Source organism: Lontra canadensis, unplaced genomic scaffold, assembly GCF_010015895.1.
Source record: "Lontra canadensis isolate GAN:19392208 unplaced genomic scaffold, GSC_riverotter_1.0 scaffold57, whole genome shotgun sequence".
Taxonomy (NCBI): Eukaryota; Metazoa; Chordata; class Mammalia; order Carnivora; family Mustelidae; genus Lontra; species Lontra canadensis.
In genome coordinates this window covers 6,550,861-6,567,014 of record NW_022631051.1, presented here as the reverse complement: position 1 = coordinate 6,567,014, position 16,154 = coordinate 6,550,861, and the positions used below count along the sequence as shown (strand labels likewise).

Below are 16,154 nucleotides of genomic sequence, written 5' to 3'. Positions count from 1 at the left end.
GCAATTACTCTTGAGAAGGCGTCCTGGCGGCCTGGGATCCCACTGGCCAGAGTTCAAAGCAGAAACTTCAAAAAGGGTTGCTCAGGACTCAGGCTGGGAGGGAGGGGGGCCTGGCAGCAGAAAGGGAGCCACAGTTCTGGAGCACTCAAGTGCATCATGAGAAGGAGTGCCCTTTCTTTTCTTCTTCTCTCTCTCTCTCTCTTTTTTTTTTTTTTTTTGGTAAAGAAATTTGTCCATTGTAAGGAATCCTGGCTTGGAAAAAGATTGCTTTTTAAGAAACATCTATCTGAGGAAATTCCAGTGCAGGAGAGTCAAAAGGCCAGCGAGCCCAGCGAGAAGCAGGGAACAAGTGCTCTTCTCGGGTGCCCAGCTCCCGTACTGGTGACCCCGGGGGTCCTCGGAGAAGTCATCAGCTCTGGGTGCAGAGGACGCACACTGGACTAAGGGCATCTGGTAGGAGGTGGCTCTCTTCTCGGGCCTGTCCGGACTGGACCCATCGCTGGGCCTCTGGCCATTGAACAGCAGATAGTGGCCGCGGGCATCCTGCTCCATTTTGAAGATCTCATATTCAGTGTGAGGTAGCTTGATCCCCAGTGCCACGCAGCCATTGGTGTGTGTCACGTCCTGCTGGACGCCCACCTGCCAGGAGCCCTCGGCCCCACACTCATTCCCGTTGAAAACGTTGAGGAGCGAGGCAGTGGCCGCGTCCATGGGGGTGACCTTCATGTGGTTCACTGCGAAGGAGAGAGGACAGGTCGGTGACACCAAGCCGGGCGCGGCATGTGGTACAGAAAGCACTCTAGCTCTAAACCCAGTCCCTCGCGGCCACCCACTGGTTGCAGCCTTTAAGAGCAGCTCCCACCCTAGTTGGGAGAGTTCCACATGTGAATGTGACTGCCGCTGTTAACGTGAACTCAAACTGTCACGCAGAGTGTCTCCCAGGACTTGCCTTTGGTGTCACTGCATCTTTGGGACTGACACAATATTCAATGCAAACTGGAATTCTGTTTTCATGAAAAGGGCTTTGAGGTTTTTAAATACTTTTGGTGTTGAATGCCTATCCTAGCTGGGAGCCTTGCAAATTCATACTGGCCCACAGATCAGGCATCTAAAATGAATGAGGCTGCAAGCAAGAAAAATATGCGTGAATGTATGAAACAGAAATCCCAGCACTTAGAGAGGGCTGTTTCTGAAGGACCCCAAGGGAATGTATCTTATGTGTACCATGGCAGCTTCAGGGTGGAACCTGGCCAAGGTGGCTGTTTTCTTGGCTGCATTTAGCAAAGGTCCACCCTTCCTGGAGAAAACCTTCCTTCCTAGGTGGGGGATTAAGAAGGCCTAAGTCTTATCAGGTTGGCAGAAATACTTCCTATTAAATAGACGGAACCATGGAATGCTACCCTAGGAGGGGTCACACGCAGTACATGGGCCACGTCTCTGTTACTTGTCTGTGATATGACTGACACCAGCTTGAAAAGATGTATAAGTGCAGAAAGAAATTCTAGAAAGAGAGGCTGCGAGACCTCCCTTGCTGATAACAGCCTGGTGAATTTCACCCCTTATGTTCCTCGCTTAAGTAATCATTACAAAACCCAAACCTCCCACCTCCAGGCACAGGACAACTTTCAGGTGCATGACAGACACGGCGATAAGCATGATGCTATCACAGGGGCAGCTCAAAAGCAGCCTGAGCGGTGTACAAAAAAGGAAATGGGTAGGGGTGCCTGGGCGGCTCAGTCAGTTAAGCATCTACCTTTGGCTCAGGTCCTGATCCCAGGACCTGACACAGGGGATCAAGCCCCGAGTTGGGCTCCCTGCTCAGCGGGAAGCCTGCTTCTCCCACTCCCCAACCCCCAACTTGTGTTCTCTCTTAAAAAAAAAAAAGAAAAAAAAGGCAATGTGCAGACGTGAGGCTTCATTCCTAGTCACGTCCTCCCTGGCCACCTCTGACACCGTGCAGAGCTGTGTGGGCCCTTTCGCACTGTGGCCCACGGGCTGAGCCGCCCCTGCCGGCCCCATTATGAACAGAGGGGAACCTCGGAGGCTGATGTGAATGATGACCTTGAAGCAGAAAGGACTCCCTAATTTCTCCCCCAACATCTGTCCCAGAAAAAAAAGAAAAGGCCCTTTCTCTCAGGCTCTGCCTGAACACAAAGGTCCCCAAACCGCTCAGTTCCTCACCGGCTGGGCTGTGACTTTGCGAGTCGCGGCAGGAGCCCTACCTTTGAACACGAACTCCGTTCCTCCCATGACCCTGGAGGAGTGCACCCCCCGGCTGTAGCGGCCCTTGGCGTAGATGGTGAAGGTGGGGTGCTTGCAGACGGGGTCGGAGTAGTGGTAGTAATGCCCTTCCCAGGTGTTGTTGTTGTCATGAAAGATGAAATGGCGCGTGAGGAACAGGACCTCGGGCCGCACCTCGCAGCGCTGGCTCACCCACTCGCCGTGCAGGCCGACGGTCAGGTCGGCCTTGGGGGGCAGGAGGGGCGGGCGGTGTTCATCCGACCTGTGGATGATGCGGCAGGCGATGCAGGCGTGGTCGTGGTTCTGGGGATGAGAAACACACATGTGGAGAGATCTCGGTCATCGTGACTGGGCAGTGCACGCGTGCTGACTTCAAATGAGGCCCACGGTGGGACTGGAGGGGGTCCCGTCATTTGTCACCTGGGGACCCAGGAGGCACCTGGAGCTAGGCCCTCGGGCACGGAGGGGGTGGGGTGGGGTGTGTATGTGTGTGTGTGTGTGTCTAAGTGTAGGCTCACAAGTGCACATGTGTGTTTGGCTGACATCAGCCAAACTTACCTAAATATGTCAGCTGTGAAGTGTACTCTCTTTAGAATCCTACCACATGTCCCAGATGCTTGACTTCAGCAAGGCTATAGGGTTACCACTGGGATGGGTACTAGGGACAAAATCTGAAAAGAACAGTGTGGACAAGGAGGGTGGGGGGAGCTGGAACCCGCGTGCGCCCTGTTGGGAAGCTAAAATGGGACAGTGGCTGAGGGAAAGAATTCCAATACGATGCAGCAATTCCTCCTCTGGTTTATGTCCAAAGGACACCAGAGTCTTGAAGAGACAGCCACGCATCCATGTTCCTCGCAGTGCAGTCACAGGGCCAAATGATGAAAACCACCCAGTATATGTCAACAGGTGAATGGAGACATAAGATGTGGTCCACACCTACAATGAAAGATTATTCAATCTGGAAGAAGGAAAGAAATTCTGACCCAGGCCGTAACACAGATGAACCCCGATGACAGGATACGAAGTGAAATAAGCCAGATACCAAAGGACAAATACTGTACGATCCCAGTCCCTCTTCTATGGGCCACCCAGAGTGATCAAATTCAGAGAGAGAGAGAGAGAGAGAGTAGAATCATGGTGGCCAGGGGCTGGGGGAGGGGAGATGGGGAGCTCGTGTTTAATGGGGACACAGCTTCAGGTCAGGAAGATGAAAAATGTCTGTGGGTGGATGGGGGAGACAGTCGCACAATGGTATGAATGTTCTTAATGCTGCAGGACTGGACCCGTCTAATAGCTAAGATGGAAATGTTATGCATCTTTTACAATCAGATTTTTTTTCCCACTTTTAAAAACAATTAGGAGACACATGAAACTTAAAAAAAAAAAAAAAAGGCCAGGCTTTTTTTGCTGGGATGACAAAGGGAGCTGTGTAGTAAAGCAGGGGTCCTTTCAAAGGAGTGCCTTAAGGAGGCGGCCGGCAAGTGGGCAGGAGCAGAGGCCTCCGTGAAGGCAGCCTGCACACATTGAGACCGGCCTCGAGGCCTGACGGTTTATGGTCTCTTCACTTGCTCCCTGCTCTATAGCTTTAAGCCGTTTCACTAGATCAAGATAACTGCAGCTCTGCCTTCCAGGGGCTGTCTCCCTGAGTGTCTGCTTCAGAACACTCTCCCAGCCTCCCGACGATGGCTGTCTGTCCACAGCAGTGGCCGAGAAACCGTTCGAAGCAGCAGAGGTGGCTGGAGACTGCCAGCCACGTAAACGCTGTTTGCCCAGCGGGCTTGGGGCTCCCCTTCGAATGCCACAGTCCAGAGGGTAGGACAGCTGGGTTCTGGGCCCGACCTTCCTTGGCCTGTTTAATTGGAGCCATGGGACACCTGTGGGCTGTGGGCTGCCTGCCCCTGGACGTCGGGCCACGTCTCTGGTACCCTCCCTCCCACACCAGGTGTGCTAAAGCTGACAGGGCTAACATAAGCACGAGGCAAATCTGATCTGTGCAGTGGCGGGAGGGTCACCATTGCAGCCAACTGTCGGGGGAAACAGCTTGTGGACACTGGCCTTGGGCTTCCCCAGCCATGGGATCCATGGTATGGGGCAGCTCACTGGTGTGTTCTCAGGCCTAACAGCAGGCACTGACAGGAATGCCCAGGAGGGCACGCCCATGCCTCCCAGAGTCAAAAATCCAGATTTTAAAGGCCTTTTCTTGTCCAGCAGTGACTCAGGGGGACGTTGCAGTTGTCCGGTTAGGTGGCTGGAGATCTCAGAGAGCAGGAGAGCGGGACAGTGGGAGAAGGCTCTTGGCCGTCATGCCTCCACAGATCTCTGCGGAGTTCTCAATGCTCACTAACAATGCTCTTTCGTGTCATTCCCCACAAATGGGTTTGCTATCTGTGGTTCGGGGATTGCCTGATTATTTCTTTCAAGCATTTTATTTATTTGACAGAGACAGAGATAGCAAGAAAGGGAACACAAGCAGGGGGAGTGGAAGAGGGAGAAGTAGGCTTCCTGCTGAGCAGGGAGCTTGATGCGGGGCTTGATCCCAGGACCCTGGGATCGTGACCTGAGAGAAGGTAGACGCTTAATGACTGCCACACCCAGGTGCCCCAGTAGTTTGGGGATTTAAAAACATCACTTGTGACCACTTCATTTCTGGCCATTCTGAGATAGGAGTCTTATTTCCTGACAGAATTTGGCTCCTCAAATACCAGTATCAGTTTGGGAACCTCCCAGAAAGCTTCTTGGATAGGGCAGAGGGGGTGGGGGAATAGGGGTCTTCTCACAAGAGCTTCTGCCCCCAGCATAACACTAGGGATCAAGCGCTCTTCCGTCAGAACCAGAACAGGCTTGGTGACAGGAGGTAGGCACAGCCCTCGGGCCCAGGGTCTCTCAGAAAGGTGCCATGGTAGCATGTGGCATTCACGTGATGCTCTTAAGAACAATGGCACAGAGGTCTGACCTCAGAGATGGGGACCCGGCTGAAGCATTTCTGTTCGTCAGCAGAGAAAAGCCACAGGCAAGGGAAGCTTGCCATCCATCAGCTGAGTCTGTGAAAATTTAGGGATGGAGTGGTATGGAGTGGGAGGAATCTGGCTCTTAGCTACTAGTCTTGCCAAATTCCTACTTTTTTTATTATGGTAAAATATACATGACGTAAAACTTAACATTTTAACCATTTTAAGGGCATAGTTAAGTGGCGCTAAGCACAATCACACATTATGCAACCATTACCACGGTCCATTTCTAGAACTTTCTCATCTTCCCAAATTGAAACTTTGTACCCAATAGACTCAATTCCCCATTCTTTCAATACCAGTCCTTGGCAACCACCATTCTACTTTCTGTCTGTATAGATCTGTCTACCCTAGGTACCTCAAAAATGTGAAAACACACAGAATCTGTCCTTTTTGTGACTGGCTTAGCTCACTTAGCATAATGTCCTCAAGGTTTGCCCATGTTGTAGCACATGTTAGAATCTCCTTTCGTTTTAAGGCTGAATAAGAAGAGTTCGGTGTATGTATGTACCATGTTTTGTTTATCCATTCATCCACTGATGAACATTCCATTTTTTGCCTACTGTGAATAACAATGCGATGAGCACAGATATACAATCTATTTAAAGACCCCACTTTCAGTTCTGTTGAGCATCCATTCAGAAGTGAAGTTTCTGGATCATACCATAATCCCACGCGTAACTTCTGGAAGAACCACCACCATATTGTTTTTCTAAAGCAGCTGCACCATTTTACATTCCCACCCCCAGTGCACAAGGGTTCCCATTTCTCCACATCCTTACACACAACTATTTTTTTTTTCTCTTTCTGATAATAGCCAGTCAAATGGGTATGGTGTGATATCACACTGTAGTTTTTATTTGCATTTCCCTAATGATTAGTGATCTTGAGCATCTTTTCATGTGCTTAAGGGCCTACCTGTAGATCTTCTTTAGAGACATGTTCATTCAAGTCCTTTGCCCATTTTGTAATAGTTTTGTTACTGTTGAACTGACTAGTAACCTATCGTAACAACTCTTGAGTAGCCATTAAGAAACCAAGATGTCATAAACATGGGTGGGATTTTTGGCCTCTCTGTGCATACTGTCACCAAGCAGACAGTTTTAGCCATGGTTAGATAAGGGGGAAACCTCTCTGTTATATGGACAGATTTTTTAAAAAAATCTAATTTGTGCTGTTCATTTCCACCATCCTTGGCTTGAATAAAACTTGAAAGACCTATAGGAACAATTACATGGAAGCAGAAATTAAGGCCTATATTCTGGCTCTAAATTTTCTCTTCTTCCAGATGCTTTTCTTAAAACAGCAGCTTTCTGGGGCTCCTGGGTGGCTCAGTTGGTTAAGCTTCTGTCTTTGGCTCGGGTCATGAGCCCGGAGTCCTGGGATCATGACCTGAGTCGAAGGCAGAGGCTTTAACCCACTGAGCCACACAGGCACCCCTCTCAAATAAAAATCTTAAATAAATAAATAAATAGTAGCTTTTCAAAAAGAACAAATGGGAAGAGTTTCTTGACATGAAGAGTGATGTGTACTTTGAAATATCATTTGCTTTATGAAATTCCTCTCTTTTAAGGTCCGCGCTCTGATACTGATTCTCCTCTGAGAAGCTATACTTTTGTAGGCTCTCCCACTGGGCTTCTACCTCCCTCCCTCCTCTGGGATCTTAGAATGGCCTACTTTAAAGTTAGGGTTTCTGGACACAGAAGATCCGAAGGTTAAAGCAGCAGGACCAGAATGTGTTTCTTTGTTGCTACTCTTCACACCAACTATAAAAAGCTTTAATTTTGAAGGAGGAGGGGAGAAAAAAAAGTCCCCATAGAATTAATTTCCTAAAAGAAGATAATCAAACTTATTCAAAAAATGTCAACCTTCAACTTCATAAGTGTGCAATGTTTTAGCAAAGAGTGGGGTTTTGCCCACTCTGCATTCCAATTCCTGTCCAGCACCCTACCCACAGCTTGCACGTCCAGCACAATGAGTCTGAGCAAGTTCAAGTACACCATCCCCTTAGCTTTACAACCTCTCGAAGAGACCATGGGTACACTTTACAGATGAGGCCACCAAGGCACGGAGAGATAGAATAACATGGCCCAGATAAGTTTACAAGCCAAAAGTAGAGTCTGGAACATACTCTGGTCTTGGGGCTTGCTGAGCACTATCCCCTGGCCCCAGGCTGCCCCTCAGGCTGAGAACAGATGTCTATCAAGGACTCTGGTCCCTAGAAATGGTCTTCTCTGGCCGATGACTGATAGGGATTCTCCAGTCTCTCTTCTGTTCCCTGCCAACATTTATTTCTGGAAAGATGGTTCACCAACAACATTTGCTGACAGTATCCACTTGTTTCCAGCCTCTTCCCAGAACGGAAGAAATTACTTGATATCATCTTGCCGTGAACTGATCAACTAGAGAAGCAGGATGAATAAAACATTTCTTGGGCTAAAAGTTTTGCCCAAGGAGGAGGAGAAATGGGAACAGATGATGGAAACTTCCTTTCACAGAGTTTCCTTCCATGGGATCAAAAACACATTCATGTTTCTCAGGAAGAGACCTGCCAATGACTGAAGCTAAGCTTTTTTTTTTTTTTTTTAACAACAGCAATTCTCTGTGCATTTGATTGCATTTCTACTGTAGGTATTTCTACACACATAGCCTTCCTGGAGCCTCTCTATTTCACTGGAGAAGAATTTCTCCAAGCTCTTGGAGGCCAAGACCAGAGTACTCTCCCATGACTTTTGGGGGATCATGGCAGACTGATTGCTAGAATGTTGTCACTGACTCTTTAACAGTATGAACAGAGTAGGCAGCAGTCATCGCAAATGATGAAAGCTGACGGCCTTGTGGAAGGGGCCTCCTGGGGTGCATTTCAGATCTGGGGTCGCAGGAATTCATGAACCTGGGCTCATTTTGACCACCTCGATGGGTCACGATGATTCCACTTTCAGGAGGATGTGGAACAGCCATGGTCACGTCTGCTGTGTCTCTCCAACAGCGGCTTTAGGAGCTGGAGGGGGCTGTTAGTAGCCACGAAGGGATGGGGGACGAAAGGAGAACGGAAGGACATAAGAAGTGTGAGCTGCCAATGTCTCAGGCTTCACATTTGTCTCCTGACCGCTCAGTGAGACAAAAGTTAACCCAACACTGTCCTGGAGTTAAGGGGTACTTGGGGGCAGGGGAGGGGTCTCGCTGGGAGCAACCCTTCATTTTCTAAAAAGAGGTTTTCTAAGAAGTTTAGAAGCTAAGAAGTTAGCTCACAAAGGCCTTTCCAGTTTACAGAACATTAGGAAATCATCCAAAGATAAGTTTGCTTCCACCTTGCCTATATACACCCATCATGTACAGACTCAACAGCCAGAAAGGGCCATGAGCAGCCAATTCTTTAAAACAAAGTTCCTCAAGAACGGTTTCGGAAAAAAATTTCTGATTGATGTTTTTACTTGATTGTGTCTTCCACTCCTGTCAATTTATATTCATTTCAATAGTTAAAGTAGGCTCATTGTAATAATGACATTAAATCTACTGTAAATCCAGATACCCCCCTTTACCCCCCCACCCGCCGAGGTCAGGCCCTCTTCCCCTCCTCCAAGATCTCCCCAGTGCCGAGCCGGCCCCCCTGCACACTAGAGGCCTACTCCAGACTGAACAGCTGACTTCCGGCACGCCCGGGGCTCGCTCTCCGTCCTCTGGGCTCTCTTGCCTTTTAAGGGATGAACTGTTTACCACTTATCCTGTCCCTGACAACAAGTATTTCCTGGTCGGCCAACTCCTTAAATAAAGCAACCTCGCATGTCTGTTTATCTGCTGAAATGCTCTGGAGTCAAGAAATGTAACGAACTGTTTCTGCGAGGAAAGTAGACGCCAGCAGCTGTGGGGAACAGAGATCGAAGGCACGATACTTCATACTTTGGCCCAAATCAAAGGTCCACACAGGCAAGCCTTTTCAAGTCAAGACCCCATCACCCAACCCCCATCGTCAGCTCTGACTTCTCCAACCACGTGCAACATTGGCTGCTCTGTAGTAAACACCCAGCCCTGGGGAGCAGGGCCACACTTTTCTTTAGGATTCCTCTTTGATGTGAGACGGGCTTTTGATTAGGTCATGACTCCTTGAATTCACTGGTCCTCTACCACCTCTTCTGTTCCCTGTCATCTCCATGAACCCCTTTCCTCTCCCTCCAGAGGCAGAAACAGAAGGCAGGCAAATTCTTCCACAACCACCTTCCCCGGCTCCTCCTGCCATTAGTCCTGTGATGCCCACTCACCCAGTCCCCCGCCCCAGGAGCCCACCAAGCACTCACCTGAGGAGCCCCTCCCCCACCCCGTCCTGTGGCAGAGCCAGCTCCTGGGCATGGGCAGAAAAGTGCACTGCCCGTGGCCACCTGATACACGGTGCCTCAGATGTCCCTGATACAGAAAGTCTCACGGTCCATCTGTATTTCTCACAGACTCTGAAAAGGCTCAGAAAGACCAGCTCCCTCAAAAACGAACGCTCGTTCTCAGTCTAGAGGTTTCTACAGAATTCAAGAGCGAAAGCATGGGAGTATCACCTTCTTCATTTTTAGTGCTCAGAGACTCTTGAAAATACTTAGGTGCCTGTCTTCCCCAGAGGGGCTGTGGACACGCTGGGGCAGAATGTTGGAGATGCATGACTTGGGGAAGGCTGTCTGGTTTCAGACAACCTCTCTGATGTATGATGCTGTGGCTAAATCAGTGCAGGGTTTTGGAGGGAGACCAACTCCATTTGCTTACAAGTCTGATCCCGAGGCTCTTGGCATCCTCAACAACCCCGGTGATCATTTGCTTTTAATTACTATTTGATTCTACCACTGAAAGAATTCGGCTCGCTCACCCTTCAATGGCACGAAAAGCAGAGGGCGATGGCTTTTGGGAAACTCAGTTGAGGGAAACCATCTTCTTGGACGGTTATTTTATGTGGTCTTGATTTTCCTAGTGAAGAGCGGCCAATTTCATCCTGGAAGAATCCTCCCAGCACACCTGATTCTCTTCAAACATGATGCATTTGCCAAAGGACTCTGAACCTCACAGCAAAGCTGTATAAAGCTTAGAAAAACAAGTTGATTTAAAGTTTCTATTTTTACATGGTGTCCCGTTTCCAGAGGGGCTGAGATGAGTGGTTTCAAACTCAATTTAGCATTTAAACTAATTTTCAGCCAGGTCTCTATGGACCAGCAATTAGAGGAGGCAAAAAGTTCAAAGAGGCGGGTGGCAGGGGGGAGTGTGGTCTCTCCGGATGCATTCCCAGCCCTCCTCCTTCCCGTTCCCAGTTCCCAGCGGGTGAGGCGACCTGCCACTGGCCAGTGGGTGGGGAGCACCTGGGGCTCTGCCTGCGCTGAGTCCGGAAACGCACCAATGGCGAAGTCCGCTTCTTCCTTCTGAGCTGTCCCGTGGAGGGATCTAAAAACTTCCTGAGGACTCTGCAGCATGCTGTGGGCCAAGATGTTCAATGCCAGGGACAACAAGAGAAGAAGGGGCCCTTTCAGCTCCCAGAGCCATGCAGACCTCACTGGCCTTCGAAGGACGCCCATGGCCATGCAGGCTGGCTACGGAAGCAGACGGCAGCACACACTGGCCCTGGACGGCCGCCTGGGTCCTCCTCCCAGTCCTGCCACAAGTTCTGGCGGTGGCTAGAGCTCCCCTCTGAGCCTCAGAGCCCTAGCTTCCAAAATCTATTTCCTTCTTGCACGATGACTCTGTTTGGACAATACAAGATCATGGCACAAAATGCAAAAGATACAAAAAAGGCATACAGTGATGAGTTGCAGTCCAACTGTCCCCCAACTGTTCCCTTCCTCAGAGGCAACTGTCAGGTTTCTCATGTGTCCTTCCAAAAATACTGCTTCCTTTGTAAGTTTACCTTATTCTTCTTCCACGATTAGTTTCACATGATGGTATCATACTGTTCATGCTATTCTAGATGATCTTCTTTTGTTTTGTATTTAACAGTATGCCCAAGGTTCTTTCTATCCTTAAAATTTCTTAAATCAGGGCCTCAGGCCTAGGGTTTAGAGGGTCTCCCTCTTAAGTATCTGGGTCAATGTCTTCACAGTTGCCTTAGTAGGGAGGGGAGGAGAAAATGGGAGGAGATGCTTCATGGTGAAGCATCATCAAACACCTGGAGATCCCTGGTCAATGTCATTGTCATTGTCATCCCTCCAGGAGACACCTGCCCAGAAGAGCTACCTACTCCAGGAGTGGGCAAGACAGGAACTTCGGTGAAGGGTCTTTTCCAGATGGCAGATAGCATTCAGCACGCTAATCCAGTTGATTCTTCTATTCTTACCACTTTATGGAAAAAAAAATCAAGGCTCCCAAAGGTCAGACGACGCCACCAGCACCTCGCAGCTGATGGCCACAGAAGAAGTGGACTCCAGGATTGGCTACCCTCTCCCAAGTCCGCATTCTTGCCAGTTAATCCAGACAGTGTTTAAAAAAAAAAAAAAAAAGCGTGTCTCCCACTTTTGTGTTTATAAAAATTCTAAGGCCAGCCTTACAACTATCATCCTTAGTCCTCATGCCAATGGTAATAACTCATGGTCAAGACATTTTCCCTCCAGGAACCACAAGTGTGTGCCTTTGCTCTCCCAACAGACAGGCTCTGTTCAGGGAGTCGACTGACAGCAGGAGAAATGCCTCCTACGGGTCTGGGGAGGGAGTGGGAGAGAATCTCCCAGAGCTGCAAGTCTTAGGAATACTGATTTTACTTATCGAGCCTGCTGACCGGGCAGCCACCGGAAGATCAGAGTGAGGGAACGGACGTAAGAAAAGAAAGGTATTACGGTTCGTCCTTTTTTCTTTTCAGTCCTAAAAAGAGCCTCCGTGGGTGTCCACAGTTGAGGAAAAGGAATGTGAATCTGAGTGTGTGCAAAGGACTAATCCAAGGTCAGGAGTGGACGGGAGAGCAGCCAGACTCCAGCCCAGACAGCTCCAGGATGTTACCTGCCTCCTCCCTCAGACTGCCTCCTCCTTACTCAGTTCCCTGCCTCACTGCTCCTGCCTCTGGGCCCTTCGCTGCCTGTTAGTGTCTCTGCTGGAGGGTGAGCAGGCGCAGAAAGGACCGGGCTAGCGCTCCTGGCTGACAGAAAGTTTCTGGATTATCTGTGGGTCATTTTTATTCATGACATTCTTACCTCCCATTACCAGAGATAATTTAAAAGTTGGCTAGACCGGACTCAGAGGAAGCCAAATGTTCAGACGAGGAGCTCCTTTTACCCTGCTGCTCTCTCGCACCAGAGATTTCGATCAAGAGAAGTGCTGTTCAGCTGCAGTGTTTAGCACCGACTCCGGACCATGTTTCCATGTGGAAGCATCTCAGGATGGACGGGGAGCCCATGAGTCCTGTCTGCCCCTCCCCCAACAGACCATGCCCTTGCCTAGGGGCCACCTATGGCCACTGTCCTCTTGATGCCTTTGTGTGACCCATGGAATGGGTGCAGCTTCAGCTCCTCTGCTCCCTACCCCTCCTGAGGAGGCCTGGGGCATCCCAGAGTGATACTGGGATGGAGACAGACAAGAAAGGCCATGCTCTCACTGCCCTGTTCCCTTCTTCCTCCTCAGCGCATCTGGAATCTCGAGGCAGAATGCAGGAGCCCTGACTCCCGTTTGGCGCCCAAAGTCATGCTGTGAGCCCAGGGAGGGCTTCACCTCACACATGGGGACCGTCCCTGGTGAGGCGCATCCAGAGGAAGGAGTCTTGGCCAAGTGGGCTTCCTCAGCAGATTTCCCACAATTAGAATAAAGGCGACTTTCATTACAGGAGCTCACAATAACACAGATAAACAGAAGATAACACCGAGTGGTCTCTGGCAGGAGAAGTACTCTGGGATATCTCTACCAGTCATAAATAAGCTCAAAGGACTAAGAAAAAAATAAAGATTAAAATAATGAATAAACCATCAAACAAAAGTCAAACGGGGCCCCTCATTTAGAGAGTCCTTGTTGGAGAGAGGATTCCACAGAAGCCAATCTGATGGTGGCGGGGGTGGGGGCGGCCACAGGAGAAATCTCCCTTGACCCCCTCCCTGCATGCCCCTCCCTGCCTGGAGCTTCTGCGGTGGAAGATGGTGCTACAGGCTGACACGGATCCTGAGCCCATGGAAAGGAAATGTTTTGTGAATTCCAAATATAATTACTGGACTATCATTCACAAAAAGAACATTATAAGGTTTTAATTGTTTCCTGCCCCACTCCGTCCTCCCCCGGGGGATCACAGTGACTTTATATTTCACTTAGCTGAATGGAAAGAACGTGGGGTCTGGAGAAGGAGGTCTGGGATCAAGTTCCAGTGCAGAACCTCACTGCCTGGGTGACACTGGGCAAAAGAGACAACCCCCTGAATCTCCACTACCTCCCCCTTCTGCCTAAGGGGGCAGCCATATCTGCCTTAGGGGTTGGCTGGGAAGACCAGAAGCAGTAGTGGGGGTGGGAGATCATCAGCTCTGCAGCCTACAAGAGCACTGTCCCTATTCCCCTCAGCTGCCTCGCCCTCTCCCCCAGGGCCGGGATCACTCCTGCCATGGCATCTCTCCCAAACATGGTTCTAACATCTCCATGTTGCCTTTGTGCTTTCCTTCCAGAATCAAAGATGTCTGTGGAGTGTTAGAGCTGAGGAGAGCCTTCGGAATATGCTAGAACCTAGCAACACCAGGCCCCTAGCACACCAACAAGCCCACTGCCATTACCCACATCATGCAGAAAAGCACAGCACCCCCACGGCAGAGCAAGCGGGTGGCCCAGCCGGGTGTCCTGACTCTGCTGCGGGTCCCTCCCTGGGCGGCCCTCTGCAATCTCCCCCGTGATGCTGGTCACCTCGCAGAGATCCCTACGGACCCCACCGCCATGCCTCTCCGTGGCTCGCTCATCTTACTTCATAAAGACCTGTCCGCGGGTCCCGAGTGTGGTCAGCTGTGGGGTACCTTGGCGTTCTGCAGGGGGGGCTGGTAGCTGGACGGCCGGTAGAACGTCCTCTGCGAGGTGTCCGTGTGGATGTCCCCGAGGAAGAGCTCCTCCACCAGGCGGTCCAGGTTGTGCTGCAGATACTGCTTCTCCACCCGGATCAGCTGCAGCTCGTGCATGGCGAAGTTCACGGCCTTGGTGCACTCGCAGCCGTTCTCTTCCCGCCACAGGTCGTAGGGCACATCCCGCACCCAGGGGCTCCCGGCGGGCACGAAACCCGGGCATGTGCGGTTCACCAGCTGGCTGAGCCTCTCGGCGACAGCCTCCGTGTGGCAGACGACCTGCACGTTGTGCAGCTGGTAGTCGGCCTCGGTGCCCCCTCGGATGATCCAGGAGGCCTGGCGCAGGCGGACCTTGCCCCGGATGACCAGGGTGTAGGTGGGGCTGGTGCACCGGTTGCCGCCATAGTAGAACTGGTAGGCCTTGAAGGTGTTATTGTGGTAGAACCTGTAGGACCTCGTGATGAACTCTGGGCCCGACCTCACTTCACAGCTGCAGGAGGAAAAGGGAGGGAAAACATTTTCAAGCCCAAAAGCGCTGAGGGGCAGATTCGCTACGGTGTCAAGAAACTAGGGTCACAGGTACTGTTCTGTGCCTTCACAGACACCCACGTATTGACTCCCCACAACGACCTAGGGCTAAAGGAGGTATCATTTCCATTGCACAGTGCAGAAACCAAGGCCTGAGAGATTAGGGAAGGTGCCCCCAGGCCATGTAACCAGGAGAAAAGCCAGACCTTGAATCCAGGCAGTCTGGCTCCAAGCAGTGTTCCTAATCTCTCTACACCACAGTCTTTATTCGTTGTAGGAACAAGCCACCAGAGCCCAAACCTGCCATTCTCACTCCTCCCTGGGGGCCTGACTTCAGAGAAGGGTCTTTCCGGTGGAAAGAGGGAAGAGAGTGGTGCTGGCCTATGAAGGAAGGCTCCTTATGCTAGCTCAAAAAGAGCTGATCCCCTGAACACTTCCATTTTATGGTCCTTGTCTAGAGCAGGCGGGTGCCGAATGTCTGTCATTCTGCCATGGAATCTAGTCTGGGGAGAAGTCTCTTAGGGACAAGTGGAAATTCACCCTCTCATCTCGTGAAAATGAATTTTCCCTCTACTGGGGAAAAGGGTCCATTAGTGAAAGCAAAGGTAAAGGAACAGAACTAAGGGTTCCTTTTGATTGTGCTGATTGACAAAATGGCAATGACAAAGTGGTTTTCTGCTGTGGCCTTAGATCAATACTAGGTTCGCTGGCCAGAAATACTTGGACTAGGTCTATAGCACACATATGGCCAGCAGGAACTGATCACTGCCCTACCTGAGGCCCGTTCCTATCGCTGCAGCGCAGCCCATACCAGGGAAACGCTGGCGGGCTTCTTCAACATACCCACCACAGAATCCAACCTTTGGAACTCTCCAGTAGATCAGAATCTCAGTTACATCATGACTTACATCCATCAGGTTTGGCCTTATAACTCGAGTCTGTGATATATATATATATATATATATATATATATATATATATATATATATTTACATATATATGTTTACATATATATTATATATATAAAATATAATGATATAATATCAGAACTCAGTAATATATAGTATATTACATATATATATTTACTATGCATTATTTATAGAAATTATGGTTTGAGCAGACTCAGCATGGTTTGAGCTGAAATCCTAAAGACCTGTCATTCTCAAAACTGCTAAACACTTCCATTTTTCAGTTAACACACTGCTGAAAGGTAAACATCACTCCAAGCGGACACCCGCTTCTGGGAAAGGCTGTCGGTGGAAGTCGGGGGAGGGCGCATGCTCAGAAGGCACTCGGTGGAACCCTGAGCCCAGCATTCTGCAGAGAAGGCACGAGAGGGGCTGCAAAGGTCCTCCCCGCTGTGAAGGAGGCCCTGTCCAGCGAGAGCCGTAATCGCGATCTGTTC

General features: G+C 50.0%; 1 protein-coding gene across 1 annotated transcript in view; it reads right to left on the bottom strand.

The window, feature by feature from the left end:
* Nucleotides 1-201: 201 nt before the first annotated feature.
* Nucleotides 202-16,154, bottom strand: part of APCDD1 (APC down-regulated 1) — a 31,011-nt gene continuing 15,058 nt past the window's right edge. Inside the window, exons 3-5 of the mRNA XM_032875768.1 lie at nt 14,180-14,711; nt 2,223-2,544; nt 202-734 (exon numbers count right to left, since the gene is read on the bottom strand). Coding sequence (XP_032731659.1) covers nt 283-734; nt 2,223-2,544; nt 14,180-14,711 — 1,306 coding nt within the window. The 3' untranslated portion in view covers nt 202-282. The remainder of the gene's footprint in view (nt 735-2,222; nt 2,545-14,179; nt 14,712-16,154) is intronic.